At 39.5% G+C, this 15,987-nt stretch overlaps 1 protein-coding gene across 3 annotated transcripts in view; it reads right to left on the reverse strand.

The window, feature by feature from the left end:
• Positions 1-2,823: 2,823 nt before the first annotated feature.
• Positions 2,824-15,987, reverse strand: part of LOC140685623 (RNA/RNP complex-1-interacting phosphatase-like) — a 32,455-nt gene continuing 19,291 nt past the window's right edge. For all 3 annotated transcript variants that reach the window (XM_072937466.1, XM_072937467.1, XM_072937465.1), the window contains 7 exons: positions 14,929-15,060; positions 11,889-12,012; positions 8,304-8,364; positions 5,900-5,946; positions 5,571-5,646; positions 5,158-5,343; positions 2,824-3,281 (listed from right to left, as the gene is read on the reverse strand). In XM_072937466.1, the coding sequence (XP_072793567.1) occupies positions 3,086-3,281; positions 5,158-5,343; positions 5,571-5,646; positions 5,900-5,946; positions 8,304-8,364; positions 11,889-12,012; positions 14,929-15,060 (822 nt within the window). In that variant the 3' untranslated portion in view covers positions 2,824-3,085. The remainder of the gene's footprint in view (positions 3,282-5,157; positions 5,344-5,570; positions 5,647-5,899; positions 5,947-8,303; positions 8,365-11,888; positions 12,013-14,928; positions 15,061-15,987) is intronic.

Genomic DNA, 15,987 nt, shown 5'->3' on the forward strand with positions numbered 1-15,987 from the left:
CAAACAGCAGCTATGAGCAATGGAAAACAATGTATAAATGCATTTAAAAGTATACAGCCTGTCAAACTATCAATGCAGAAAAAGAATAAAATAAACCCCTTTCAGACATGCCAAAGCCTCAAAAGATTTACATCCCATTAATCCTTCTTGGAAAACTATGGGAGGATGTTCTCCACCAAACAGGGCAGTAAATCAGGAAAGCAGCAGCTATGGATCCAGGAAACAGCAGAGGGACGTAGTAATGCCCAGGGCGAGGACAAGAAGTCCCAGGGGAGAGCTATGCCCCAGGTGTGGAGAACCACCAGGGTGCCTGCCATAGGTTGAGTTGTGCCCAGGCGAAAGTCGTATGTTGAAGTCCTCCTAAGCACCAGGACTTCAGAATGTGGCTGTGTTTGCAGATAGGGTCTTGAAAGAGGTAAGTTTAAATGGGGTCATTAGGGTGGGTACTAGTGCAATATGACTGGTGAGCTTCTAAGAGGAAACCTGGACACAGACACAGAGGGGAGACCATGTGAAGACCAAGGGAGAAGGCAACCATCTAAATAGGTCAAGGAGAGAGGCCTCCGAAGAAACCAGCCCCGCCAGCACCTTGATCTCGGACTTCCGGCTTCCAGAACCGTGAGAAAATACTACCCGTCGTTTAGGCCGCCCAGCCTGCGGTCCTTTTTTAAGCAGCCCTGGCAAACTAATACAGTGCCCAGCCTGGAGTAGGTCAAGAGGCCTCTGGGAAAGATTTCAAGCAAAAAAGAATCTGATGTGTTTATCCTATCCATGTTAGGAGAAATGTTACAGTGGTGTTGGAGATTTGGAGGATGAATTAGTGATGGGTCCATAGGAAAAGATGCAAAAAAAAAAAAAAAAAGGCAAAAACGAAGGGGACAAAAGTGGTTGAGAAAGGAAACATCATCATGGTACACCATGGCTCAGAGGTGAATGGCATTTACCTAGCAGATAACGTGAACTTAGAATACTGATTTAACTGAAAGTTGGGAAACAGCTATACTGAAAAGATGATGGGGGAAAGAGGATGTGAATGAGCTAAGTCCTCATCTTCCACAGCAGGAAGTCAACAGATAACATTAAAAAGAGAAACATCAAGCAGTGGCAATATAAGCACAGTACTTAAATATGGAGGCAAATATTAGAAGATAATGCAAAAAATACTTCGAGTGCTTGCGTCTGGGGAATGACAGTCAGGGGAGGGCAGGGTGCTGATACGAAGACTACTCTCACAGCCATCTCAGTAGAACTATTTGAATGTTAAGCTACCTGTATATGTTTTTTTTAATAAAAATAAACATTTTAAAAGATTAAGTAAACCACTGAAGACCTTTACAAAAGAGTGTTCCTGGTCCCTTTAGCCAGAGGACTTTCTATGGTATTATGTGAGAAGCCAGAACCATAGTGTGCTGAAGAATAAATGAGACACGAAGTAGCGAAAGGAGACTGGTTTTCAACAAGCCATGCTGATAACTGACTTGAGAAGGGACAGAGAGGACAAAAGGATCAAAGAAGGTTCTTGAAGGTGGCAGTGCTTTTGTGATGGTGCTTCTACTGGCAGTGGCCTCCTCAGGGACTGCTTGCCAAGAAACTCCTTAAAACTATCAGATTAGCTAGATTCCTGTACTTGCCCCTGATTGTTCTTTTTTTGGCCTCACCCATTGTCTGCTCCAACTTCTTTCCAAGTGAGCATTCATGATGTATCCTAGGGAACAATTCCACAAGAGCAGCCCTTTTAGCAAGAATAACTCTTGTATCTCTGTTAAATGTGGTGGGCAGAAAAGAACTTTCTGAGCCATCACTTAGATGAAGGGTAATAAGTTGAGCTCATCAGATACAGGGCAGGGAGCAGCTGAGTTAGGGCACCTCCTTAGGGTCAGGTTCCACATGATGTTCACATACAAAAGAAAGCAGAGAAAATAACACATGTAGCATCTGACTTTCTACAATAGAAATCTTCAAAATCAAGAGGCTTAAAAGAAAATGAAGCCAATTTGCCCAAGTACTCATCAAATACCTACCAAGGCTTATGATGTTATGATGGTCAGACACTTCCTTGAGCAAACAAAGTTTTCTGGCTTCCTCTGCAACTAAAACTAATGAACACCTCCCAAGTGATCCATCTGTGTGTTCCAGAGGTAAACCAGAAGAGACAACTTAGCGAAAGTCAAGGTCAAGGCGCCACTCCACCGTGAGAGGCAAGTGGAGAAAGATCTCAGCAGGTTGTGTTCGACACAGAAGCAGAACACAAGGAGCCATGCAAGTCTTCCCAGATATTCCAGGCTTTAAATGTTGCATCCTATTCTGTTCATCAAGCAACCTTTATAGCCTATAAAAGTTTTCAGGTTGTCTGAATACTTCTACCAGCTGGTAACAATTACCTTGTCCAGTAAATTACCCAGCATTTAGCATTTAGGTTTATCAATCAGCCTCTCTTGCTCAGTTGACAATCAATCCCTAAAAGTTGATCCATTCCTGTCTTAGATGGCATCTCTGATAATGCAGTGAAAAGAAGTTGGTCAAATCCCACAATAGAAAGAAAGAAATATCTAATCACAAAAACACTACAAATTAATTACAAATAATGATTAGGTTCTAAAGAGATTGTCTCCTAGGTAGATTTTAATAGAAATCTTGAACAGTTACAGGGAGAAAAAGGACACCCTTAATCACTGGATCAATAGAACATGACAAAAACCCCAAACATTTCTGCACACACACACCAGTAGCACAACTCTAGTCAGAAGGAAATACATGGGGAAAAAAAGAAGGAAATACAAAGTAAAGGAAAACAGAATTTTAAAAAATAATTTACGAGGGAAGTTCTTTATTACTTTTATTAATTCTAAAATGTCATCTTCCTTTAAAAAAAATTTAAAATTGGAACGACAGATTATTTTCTTCACTGTTGTAAATACTGCAAAGTTACCAGCAAAGAGGTGCGTATCACAATTTTCCCTTAAGCTTGAATGCCTAAGGGAGCAATAAAATAGATTATAAACCTCGTTTGACCTGATCTTATAAAAAGTCCCTCCAGCCGTCTTCAGTCCTGTGTCTCCAGACAGATCTCCAGGGTAGGTCTGTGTCACTCCGTCCATCCACAATAGGCCGGGTAGGGTAGTCTGTAGTAACTGCCAGGATACCACCTTCTGTTCTGGGCTGCTGGACTGGCATTTGGCTTTACGTTCCAAGAGTACCTCCTCTGTAAATAGTTCTCTCCAGGGGGACCAGGAGGAGGAATATGGCCTCTCTGGTAAACGTTCTGATTCTGTGAAAATGTTCTTAAACAAAACAAAAGTAATAAACTATTCTTAGCTTTAATAAAATATATAAGCTTTATAAAATAATACATAGACACTCTGGTTCTACTGTTTTCTACCTGTGTGATTTTAGCAGGCAAAATTGCTTAATCTTTGGATTTCTTAGTTCTTTATAAAATGGAGCTGATAATACTTCCCATCTTCCTGGGTTGTTCTGAAGGTAAATTTAAGTTGATGTATTTAAATTACCCACCACAACACCCTGACACACTGTAGTTTCCAGAAGTCTTTCCACCTTTCCCTATAGAGATAAATGCCTACACTATTCTCATCAGATACTTTCCAAGTCTGGAAGGGATGATATGAAACAGAAGCTATTTATTTCTGAAAACAGAAACTTGCTTTCACTTTACAAATAAATACACAGATAGATCAATTATAAAATGTAGAGATTCTAGCCATGGCATGTACAACAAATTTGAAAAATTGAAATTTAATTGTTTCAAAAGCAAGATCAGGAAAATCTAATATGATCATACAAAAGCAAATCTGGAAATCTGACAAGTAAACACGCCCCCCCCCACCCCTCTCAATCCTACTTAATCTAATTAAACTGGTTCACACCTCCTTTTGGTCTATTTCTCCCTAGTATCTTTTCTGACTTGAATCATAACCTGTTATTTTCCCTTATCGTAAGTGAGCTATCACTTTCAATGGCTTCATAAAATTATCATAGTATAGATATAATAATTTACTTGGCTGTTTTTCACTGTTAGAAATACAAGCTGCTACCAATTTTTCCACTACTGTAAATCATGCTGGGATTAATGTCTCAGAACATATACCACTGTATCCTGAGCGCCTAGTCCAGTGTCTGATACACAGTAGGGAGTTTGAGAAATGTGCCGAATGATTTAGATGTAGCTTTTCCCATATTTTGAAGGATTTGCTTAGTCTCAACGTAGAATTACCGTGTATGAGCATGTTTATGGCTGTGACAGTTATGTTTCAAAGGAGCTATATCAATTTCCAGTGCCACTGGCAACACAAGCACCATCTTTTTAAAATGTTTACATCTTCTAAAAATGCCAGGGGGAGGGTAGAGCTCAGTGGTAGAGTGCGTGATTAGCACTCACAAGGTCCTGGGTTCAATCCCAGTACCTACCCTCCCCCCAAAACAATAAAAATGCCAACATCTTTTTGAAAGTTAGAAGTTTACAATGCAATTTACAACAACAATCCCAAGCTATATATTGTTAAAATTTTTACATATAATGTTATTAAAGTTTCCATCTGACTGATGAGAAAATAGAAATTTAGAGATCTTACCCAAGATCACACAGAAGGTGAAGAGCAGAGCCAGGATGCAAATGCAGGTCCAACCTGACAACCACTACCCTGGGCTGTCTTATCAGAAACAGTTGCTAAATTAACAGGCAAAGAATAGTACCTTGCTAGTTTAACTGTACTGAGCTTTATGTGATCTATGTGTTCAACTCCTTTACACATTTCTCTACTGAAATTTTACTGCTTTCCCTACAATTTGTGTTTACCCTTAAATAACAACCTTCCTTATTCTGAAAACTATACCAGTACCACTGTAGCCTAAGAATAAGAGCTCACTTCCGGTGCACGCGTCAGATTGCTGGCTTAGACCAAGCTCAATAATCCATAAAAATCTCCAAGTCCTTTTCCCAGTTGCTTCTGAAAAGTCACGTATTCTCTGTCCTATACTTGATTTTCCAGCCCTAAATGCAAAATATGGAGCAAATGGTACCTCTTGGTTGACACTGATCAGCAAGGAAACACTAATTCTTCACTATTATCATAATGTATTTGTGTTAGTTTATAATATTAATTTCTATTTCAATTCTAGACACAAGGAAAGCAGAGATACCTTACTGACTGCTGAAAATCCTGGGTCTTGGTGTAGAAATGCCGGGAAGGTGGTGGGTAACCTTGGGTCCAATGGAGGTTATGCCTAGGTCCTTGGTTAACAGACCTGTAAGGGGTGTGGACTGGTCCCATCATATATGCTGAGTCTTCAAAACCACTTGATCTGGATATACTGGAATCTTGATTCCTCAAAGAGAGTGTTTCCACACAATATTACTGGTTTCCAAATTTAGCAGCCAATTAAGTGACTACATTTTGGCCCATGAAAGTAACAATCCCGTCCTCCCCCATTCCTATTTGTTCAGGTTTCCCAGAGCAAGTGAACAAACTACAAGAAGAATGGTTACATGCAACTTAAATGATACAAAACTACATCTCCCTGACCACAGCTACTATGCATAAAATGCGACTTACTTTCTCATGGGACCATTTCGAAGGTCTTCAATGTAGTTTTGTCTTTCTAAGCAATGTCCTCGGCACCTATTGAATACTGAGGAGTGGATGAACTGTTAGAAATAACTGTACAAAAAGCAAACCTCTCCCAGAGAAAGCAGATCAAAGCTGAAATCCACCAACTGATTAGTCAGGCTGTTATTATCTCGCTATTTCCAGATACAGAAACTTTCGGTAAAATGTCAGAACAAATGAATTACAAACTTTTTTTCCAAAATTTGAGAAATACATCTACATTTCTACCTTCAAGTTTTATAAAAAGGGAATAATAGTGACACCCTCATACTTACATTCAATTGCATCATCTGGCCTCATGCCTTCTACATCAATCAAGTATCTAACAAAACAACATAATTTGAGTCATTTGTAAATAAAAAGAAAAAAATTAAATTTTTGCAAAAAAGGTCCAATTTTACTTTATAGAGGTAAAAAAATCTTAAGAAAATATCAGCACATCTAATCAATGATTTATTAAAGACTGATATACCATGACTACAAAAAGGCTTTATGCCAAGGATGCAAGAATGACTCAACTGTAGAAAGTCTATTAATATAATTGTTTATATTCATACAACAATTTAATTAATAAATGAAAGAGAATAAAATACAGAACCAATCTGACAGATGTTTAAAAGGTATCTGATAACTGACAGCAGTCAGCTTTGATCAAAATGCTTTGTAAACTAAACAAACAGACTCGCAGACTCAGTAAACTATCTTGTGGTTACGGGGGGGAGGGGGTGGGAAGGGATAAATTTGGGAGTTTGAGATTTACAAATGTTAGCCACTATATATAAAAATAGATTTTTAAACGTTTCTTCTGTATAGCATAGGGAACTATGTTCAATATCTTGTAGTAACCTTTAAAAAAAAACGAATTTATGTGTGTATATGCATGACTGGGACACTGTGCTGTACAGCAGAAACTGACACATTATAACTGACTGTACTTCAATTTTAAAAAAATGCTTTGTAAACTAAAAAAAAGGAGACAATATGACAGAGTATTCACTGGGAACCAACAAATAAAATACAAATTGGGAAAAATATTAACATCATATCTAAAAAACACTATCTAACCAACCACAGGAGAAGCTAGCGATCGCCATGACCGAGAGCTGCTTCCTCCTCACCCTCATCCTCACCCATCGCCAAGCCCTGACAGTGACGTTGCCCAACTCTCTCTAGAATACATCCACATCCTTCCACCCAAGGGACTGCCACACCCTGGTCCAAGCCACCTTACACCCAATTTCTACAAGTCTCCTAATTCGCTTCCTTACTCCCCGTTTTTTTCCCTCCCTGCAGTGTATTCTCCACTCAGTAGCAAAATGATAGGTTGAAAATGCAAATTTGATCATGTTCCACAAGCTCATCTTCCACAAAAAAAGTTCAATGGTTTTCTTTAACTCTTTATTTTTTAGAGGGGAAGTAATTAGGTTTACTTCATTATTTATTTTTAGAGGAGGTACTGGGGATCGAACCCAGGACCTTGTGTATGCTAAGCATGCGCTCTACCACTTGAGCTATACCCTCCCCATCTTGGTTTTCTTTAACTCTTAAGATACAGTCTACAACCTGAAACATAAGCCTGCATGATCCAGCTCCTATCCTCACTTCCGGCTGCATTTTTAATGACATCCTCACTCCCCCAGAGCCCCGCCTTCCTGGCCAGTTCCATTCGCAGCGTGTGCTTCCTCTTACAGGGCCCCGTACTGTTCCTTATGCCCAGAGATCTCTCTCCAATGTCCCTATCTGGTAAATAGCTACTCCTCCTCCAGATGTCAGATGTCAAACATCCCCCCAAATACCTCTGACCTCTAGGATGAGGTCAAATCCTCCTGATAATATGCACTTCTGACAGGTACCGCGTCCCTCTCCTTCTGGGTACTTGTCAGAGTCGTAATTCTGTGTGCATTTGTGTGATTCTTGAATATCTATTCCCGCTCTAGACTGTCAGAACTCACAAAGGGCAGGCCAAGTCTTTGCTCACAAAATTTCACAAGTCTTCTTGCCAGCACCCGGCACTGTGCTTAAACGTAACAGATGCTCAATACATATTTTCTGAATGAACAAACATAAATTGGTACAGTGTAGCAACAGCCACAAAAAGCATAAGGGTATAAATTCTTTGATTCAGAAGTTCTATTCTGAGTGAAGTTATCTGAGACAATAGCATATATATTCCAAGATGCTCACATAGGAACGTTCATTACTTCAATGTTTTAAAATATTAAAAAATTCCAAACTTTATATCCACTGTAAGCAAAGAAAAAATGCAGCCTTTAAAAAAGAACAAGGCCTCCAAATATTTTTATAGAAAGATGTCCACCATATATTAAATTATAAACCAGAATGTCTAAGTATTACACCATCAAATCACCGACTAGACTATACCATTTTACAGAAGGGATCTGAGTATCTTTAAGTCTTTGAGAGGACTTTAGCATTCATGATGGGGAAGCAGGCATCCTGGAACCAATCCCCTGCAGATTATATTTGTATTTTTTAAGTCTGAAAAAAGTATGTGCTAAATTGTTACTGGTGGTAGTATATGAGTGGGGGCAGGATGACTTTTTTCTTCATATATTTCTATGTTGATTGCATTTTCTGTATTCAGCTTACAATAGCTTACATTACTACTGTAAACAAAACAATTTAAACATGATCTGCCTCTTGGGGTTGGCAACTCACCTGCAGATGAGGTAGCCAGTCCTGTTTAAACCATGGGTACAGTGGACACCAATAAGTCTGTCTACAAAACAGGCAATATGGAATTAAATGAGTGAAGTGCATATACTAAAAACAAATTATATAATTTCCTGAAGAATAGCATTTATTAGTTACCACAACAATACCACTATCTTGAAAAGGACAAACCCTGAAGAAAAATGTTTCTGCAGGAACATACTGTAAAGAATTAACGTAAAGCCAAAATTCATTGTCTCTGGGAAATTTTGTACAGCCTCCAATTAGATGCAATGGCATAAACTGGAGAAGGTCTGGTCAGGCACTAACTGAAACAAACCCATTTGTCTTAATATAGAATGCCCCACAGGAACTGATTTGGTCATAGAGATAAGGAAGTGGGGGAGAAAACAAGAATGCAATTTGTTTTTGAGTGAAACAAATGGATTGCCTTCACTTAAAAATTTTTTTTTCTTTCTTTTTATTTTATTCTTTTATTGCTAACTTTTTTTTTTGGAGGGGAGGAGAATTAATTAGGTTTATTTATTTATTTCTTAATGGAGGTGCTGGGGATTGAATCCAGGACTTCATGCATGCTACGCACATACTCTACCACTGAGCTCTACTCTCCCCTGCCTTCACTTTTAATACTTGATATTAAAAAAGAACAAATGGTTTCTGAAATATTCTTAAGTCCCCAAAGCGCTTCCACCCCTTCTCTCGTTTGCAGCCCCTCACACACCACAGGTCTACGTGCCTGTCCAGTTCTCGGGCGAACAGCCCTGTTCGTACTTGGCAATGGAAAGTAAGACGTGGAGACTAAGCCCAAACTGCACCGCAGGCAAACAGAACAAAGACCAGAACCGCGTCTCAACTTTTCCCATCTACGTCCTAGTATTCCTCAGTCCCTCATTAAAAAAAAAAATGAGGAAGTAAATAAAAAAGAACATGTAGTTGATTTCCGCAAAATTTATGTCTAGGACTAGATGGTGCCTGGCAGGAAGGCATTACTCGTTACTACCTCCCTACCTCTAATCTCTTCTATTTCGACTGCTCCTCCATATGGAAGATGTCATCTTTCTAAAATATAAACTTGACTGGGCTGCTCCCTTCCTTAAGAATCTTCATTTAGCACAGAATGAAGCCCAAAGTTCTAGCACAGCATTTAGACCTCTTTATCAACACATTATCAATCTGTCTCTCCAACTGAACTGTAAGTCCAAACCATGACTTAACAAGGACCTACTTGAGCCACCTGCCTCCTGTCCCCTGCCATCCTCCAGGATCCCATTTTCTACTGCTCTGACCTCGCTCACTCTCCTGTCCAGCCATACTGGTCTCCTCACTATTCCTCAAACGTGCCAAGCACAGTCGTGTCTCAGGGACTTTGCACCTACTATTCTCGCTGCTTTAGAACACTCCCTCCCACCCCCAGCCCCTCGTAATCCCTTTCCCCCCACATGCCCAATAGCTTGGTTTCTAACTTTCTTTAAGGCTCTGCTCAAATGACATCTTAATAGAGAAGCCTTCCCTGATCACCGACCACATTCCCTCACCTTTTTAAATTTCATTTATTATCCAAAGCACTTATCACCACTTGACACTCCATATATTTACTTATTAATTTATCTCTCTCCCCAGCTAGAATGTAAAGTACACAAGGGCAGAACTTTGTCCTGTTCCTACTTCCTAGCACAGTGCCTTCAACTCAGAAGGTGTCATATAAAAACGTGCTGAAAATGAACAAACGAATTCTTCGCCCTTTCCCACTCCCCTCTAGGCAGACCGGAGCTGCCCCTCCGCAGCACAAACTCAAGCCCTGTGCCTTCTTCTCAAGATCTGGGCTGTCCTTTCCCCATTCTGGCAAAATCCTCTTCCCCCAAGCCCAGCTCAACTGCTACCTCCTCGGTCAGGCCTTCCTCGGTCTCGCCTCCAATTTCCTGCTGCACTTAATCCTTTTATTATAATTAACCCACAAATAAACATGTAGTAACACACAGTGACACACAGTCACTACATGTTTATCTTCCTAGATAACTGAGCTTCTAAATGAACAGACTACCATTCACCTCTGTCTCCCCGTGTCCTAATAGCAAACCTCAAAGGCTCACAAAGTTTACTAACTCAGTTTATTTCCTGAGTCATTACCAATGCTGGGGAGTGGACAGCGTAGCGTCCTCCTCTTCCTTCATCAGTGAGCCTGGCACCTGTGGGAGAGGCTCCAGCAGCGGTAGCCAAAAGGGATCATAAGCCAGGTCCCGAGACTGCTATGGCAGGGAGCACAGTGAAGTCAGCCCAGCGCAGGCACAAGACCAACAGAGGGTCAGCCTCGGTACAACGTGGGAACAATCAAGACTTACAGGCGTGTTCTCATGCACTCCTAAGGATCTCCTGGCCCTCCCGAAGCAGAGAACACTGAGGAACGGTTCCACACAAAGGAGCCTGGAAGAAGCGAGCAGCCTGCAGCTGCACCCTAACAGCTAAGAGGTAATGTTTCTGTGGCTACAGTTAATACAAATCAGATCATCTACCTCCTCTGTAGACACCCTGCTATCCCAGGCCAGGCCAAGCCTCCCAAGTTTTAAAAGTACAGGGAAGACCTGTGAATGGGGCTTAAGATATTTAAGAGCTAGTGCCTGCATTAGGCCACCAGGTTACAGTTTGAAAATTTATCTTAAAATTCTAGTCTCTCTCTCACCTCCCATCCCGTATCTTCCCGCCTCCACCTCTGTCTGCCTCCCCTACTCGCTGTTCTGTGTGTATGTGTATCATTTTATGGACACACAGAATATGCACTATCAGGTTTATTGAATAAAGTGCACACTCCTCAGGCTAAATTTAAAAAGAGGGCAAAATGAGTACTTTGTCCTGTGGGTCAGTGGCTTTCCAAAGACAAGATTCCTCCATCTTAAAGTATGGCAAATATCACCTTCTTTCTGATAGTTAGATGCCAGAAAAAGGCAAGGGGAGCTTTAAAATTCAGAAGCTATTCAGGTCTAATTTCAACAGAGTAAGGTAGATCTTAAAGCAGAACAAGAAAACACCAGCCTTTTTAAGTTCTTCCTGCCTGAAGAATAAGAGTTTGTAGTGTCCTTCCTCACGGGCACCCAAAGTGGGGGGAAAAAAAACCCCAGCAGAACTATGTTAAACACACACGATGAAGATTGCACTCCCCTGGTCCACTCTGTTTTGTTTTGCTTCTAGGGGTCTGTCTCACTCCACAATTTTGCTTTCTGTTTTCTCTTTTATATATGCTAAAAACTGGAGATTCTTAATTTCCTCTTCTACCTCTCAACTCTTAGCCAATAAATAGGACAGAAGAACATTTTTATTTTATTATAAATTTCTCATTCAAATGTTTTAAAAAGAGGTAAGTAAACCAGTTCAGTACATATTTCTCTTTCCAAACCAAATGGTTTGTAACCATAAAAAGGAGAAACACCTAATTCGATTAGCATCGTATGACATTTCCACCTTAACGTTACCAAACATAACAGGCCTGATGTCAGAAATATCAAAAATATTAAAAATCCCCAACCCCATTCAAAATGTACACCCAAGTTCAAGTAAGAGGAAAAAAGAAAAACTCACCATTATCTTCGTTCTCTTTCAAAAACCCATTAACAGCACATTTGAATTTAAAAATAGTGCCATCATCAGGTATCTGATGCCCAACTGTATAAATTTTTAAATAAGGAACAGTTTCTGGTAAGTCCTAGAAGGCAAAGCATAAAAATGTATATTATTTCATTTGTAGGGAAAGAATAAAAAATTAATTAGAGGAGGCAGACTAACAAACCAAGAGATTATATTAAACTTAATATGTCAGTCATTCTGATAAAAGAGCCATTTTTTTCCAAAGCAGCTTTGCCCAGGAAGTATCACTTGATTTCCATTAAAACTACAGAATGGGAGGTGACTAGGCACACAGAAGGAAAAGCCGAGTCCATGTAAGTGAATGCATGTAAACAGTCCTGCCTAATGTCTTACATGCCAAGGGCCATGAAGCAGCTGTGATCTAAGCAGAACACAGTCAGAAGAACTTAGATTTGAACTGGGAAACAGAGCTGGTTGAGAACTGGTATTCCTGGGGTGGGAGACCGTAGATACCAGTAAAACACAGATGAGATGAAGTGGAAACTCTGCAGTATCATTATCAACCTATGATGTACTTTATATTAAAAACAAACATATAAACACATTTCCTAGCTCTGACCACTGAAAAAGCCTAGAAGCAGCTGTCATGTCACATCATGTCATGTCAAAAGGACTCAGGAGCCAAACTGAGAAGCTGCAACTGGCGGAAGACAGGGGACTCAGTTAGAAAACTGGCTGTAGTGGAGTTCACAGTGAAATGCAGAAAATTACTTAAGTAAATAGACAGACAAACACGTAAATAAACAAACAGGTCACCCCTGGAGGACATTTAAGAATCAACACATTATTCTGAAAGCCAACTCATCATTTTTATTCTAAGAAAAGGGGAGAATCACGCCTCCATATAACCGGGCAGCCAAACGGCTGATGAGGGGAACCTTCTCTTGATAGAAACACACGCTGCTAATAAGGGGAAAAGGAATAACAGGATTCACCAGTTTTTGAAGCCCCAGATGAGTTAGTGGATGCAGGTGTCAATCATCAGTGACTGCTGATACCACAGAAAGAGACAATCAAGTCTCCACAGAACACATCCTCACCTATGAAACTGTGTCCCTCCCCCTCAAAAAATTAAAAATAAAAATTCAAGCTTCATTCTGATCAAGTCTCCAGGTCCAACTACCCATCTACAGGAAATAAAAGCATTGAAGAATATGTTAACAATACATGCAATGCGATCATCGAAATCTAGACGAGGCAAACTACCTAGTTTCTTTAAAAAACATAATTCAAAGAGGGAAAAAAAGTTAGACAGGCATGAAGGGAAGACATATCGATTAAGTAAGAGTTCAGAGACCTAACGATCAGAAGCAAAGTGCGGACCTTATTTGGATCTAATTCAAAATTCTTAAAAACAATTTTTATGACATTCAGGTGACAACTGCAAATCTGAGTGCTGACTGGATATTTAATATTAAAAATGATATTAAGGAATAAAAATCCTATATTTTACATATACATACCAAAATATATAGGTGTCATTACACAATATCTGGGATCTGCTTCAAAATAATATAGAATAGGGTGAGACAGGCAGGAGTACAGATGAAACACGACAGCCATCAGCTGATAAATATGAAAGCTGGATGAGTTCCTGGATAGACAAGGAACACTCACAGTATTCTGTCTACTTCTGGATACATTTAAAACCTGTGACAATTGTTTAAAAACAAGACGACCCTGTAGAAACCAGTTTGGCAGTTTCTCAGAGGTTAAACATAAAACCACCGTATGATCCAACAACTCTACTCTCACCTATACCGCACGACTGAAAGAACCGAGAGCAGGGATTTGAACAAATATTTGCACACCAGTGTGCACAGCAGCATGATTCCCAATAGCCAAAAGGCGGAAACAACCTAAGTGTCAATCATCAGATGAGTAACAAAATATGGTATATACACAGAATGGAATTTACTGAGCCATAAGAAGGAATGGCATTTTGTTAAATGCTGTAACATGGATGGACCTTGAAAAAACTAAGTTGAATGAAATAAGCCAGACATAGAAGGACAAATATTGCATGATTCCACTTACTGGAGGTACCTATTCCAGGTACGTCACAGAGACAGAAAGCAGAACAGAGGTCACTAAGGGCTGGCGCGAGGGAAATGGGCTTGTTAGCGTTTAATAGTTTTTGTTGAGGATGATAAACACTTATAAATGGTTAAAACGATAAATATTACTCACATGTATTTTACCACAATTTAAAAAAAGAGGAATAACTGGGTTCAAATTTCAATTCTTCCTTTTCTGAGTCTCAGTTTCATCATCCATAAACTTAGCAATTATAACTGTCTATGCGCTGTTAGCTTGATGCAGAGTAAGCACTCAGAGACATTGGTGCCACCGATACTTCATCAGCAAAGGACTGCTGTGAGGATTAACTAAGCTAATGGCAAACTGCTACACAAACATTAACAAACATTAGGTGTCACTGTTTTCCAAGGCCATGGAACAGGTCAGAAAAAGAGTAATTCTTTCCCACCAGTTATGTCCCACGTGGGCCAACAGAATCTATGGGTTTCTGTATCATATCAAAAGATATTGGGAAAAGAAAGCACAAAACTCAGAGAACAACTACCTTGCACTGTGACACTTACACATGCTCAGGCAACTGCTTAAAATAAATGCTAACGACATAACGGATGTTCCTTTCTTTCCTTTTAGGCTACTACTATTCTTAACTAAAAGTTTGCTTCCTTTTCAAAATATAGAATAGGGAAGCTTACAGAATTTCCTAAGCATACCCAGAGCCCACTGCCAAATATTATAATTCAGTTCACGTCTTTAATCTCATTTTGAGACAACAATTAGGTATGTGTAATTAAGGAAACCACTTGCTTCCCTTTTGGAACTATCACCCATGAAAGAAGGCCAGGATTCACCTCAGCAGAAGCTGCTAACTACTGAAATACAACGAATTATTACAGTATCAGAAAGAAGGTTCTTTTCAATTAAGGATTCCCTTTACCTCTGGTTTATAATAGCGGCAAGTATATGTTAAATCAATAATCAGTCCAAGTTCTTCATTCTGTTCTTGGATTTTGTTAAAAAGATCCAAGGGAGAAAAACGTTCTTCTGGAGCAAGGTTCTCTTCAAAACTCTGTCAGAGAGAATGAAATAAGAACGAACAAATGTGCTTACAATCCTTTATTACATTGTCCACTTATTTAAGTCCTGTGATGCTAACATATAATGAGATTCAAAGGAAAGTCTCTACTCCTCTGAATTTACAAACTGTATTACAATCCTTTCTTCGCAGAGATATTAGAGGGAAGAAAATAAGTTCATTTCTGTATAATATTTATTTCTATGTCTGTTTATTTCATGTTGGTCTCCTAACCAGACTGTAGACTCCCAGAAGGCAGGAATCACATCAATTTTGTCCACCACTGTATTGCCAGTTATAAACAAACACTTCTTGAATATCTACGTACAGGAAGGATGGCTTTCATTGCTAAATATTCTATGTATTTGGCTTATTTATGCACTCTATTTCATTGATCAGCTTGGTTAAAGTACTAGCAACACACTTAAAAAAAAATTTAATAGATTAGTTTTTAGAGCAGTTTTAAATTCACAGCAAAACAGCAGAAAGTGCAGTTCCCACTTATACCCTCTCTCCTTCCCCCAACACAGCCTTCCCCACTATCAACATTCTGCACCAGTGTGCTTCATTTGTGAGAATTCACGAGCTAACACCAACACATCATTATCAAAGGCCACAGTTTACACTGTGAGTCACCCTTTGTGCTGTACACTCTATGCATTTTGATCGATATATAATGACATGTATCTGCCCATATAGTATCATACAAAATAGTTTCACTGCCCTAAAAATCCCATGCTCCCTCAACACTTATTAAAGTATAGTTGATAAGCAATACTGTGTTCGTTTCAGGTATACAGCAAAGTATATATTTTTCAGATTCTTTTCCATTATAGGTTATTACAAGATACTGAATAGAGTTCCTGTGCTCTACAGGAGGTCCTTGTTGCTTATCTATTTGAGACACGTTTAATATGGCTT

The sequence above is a fragment of the Vicugna pacos genome, chromosome 15, assembly GCF_048564905.1.
Source record: "Vicugna pacos chromosome 15, VicPac4, whole genome shotgun sequence".
NCBI classification, from domain to species: Eukaryota; Metazoa; Chordata; class Mammalia; order Artiodactyla; family Camelidae; genus Vicugna; species Vicugna pacos.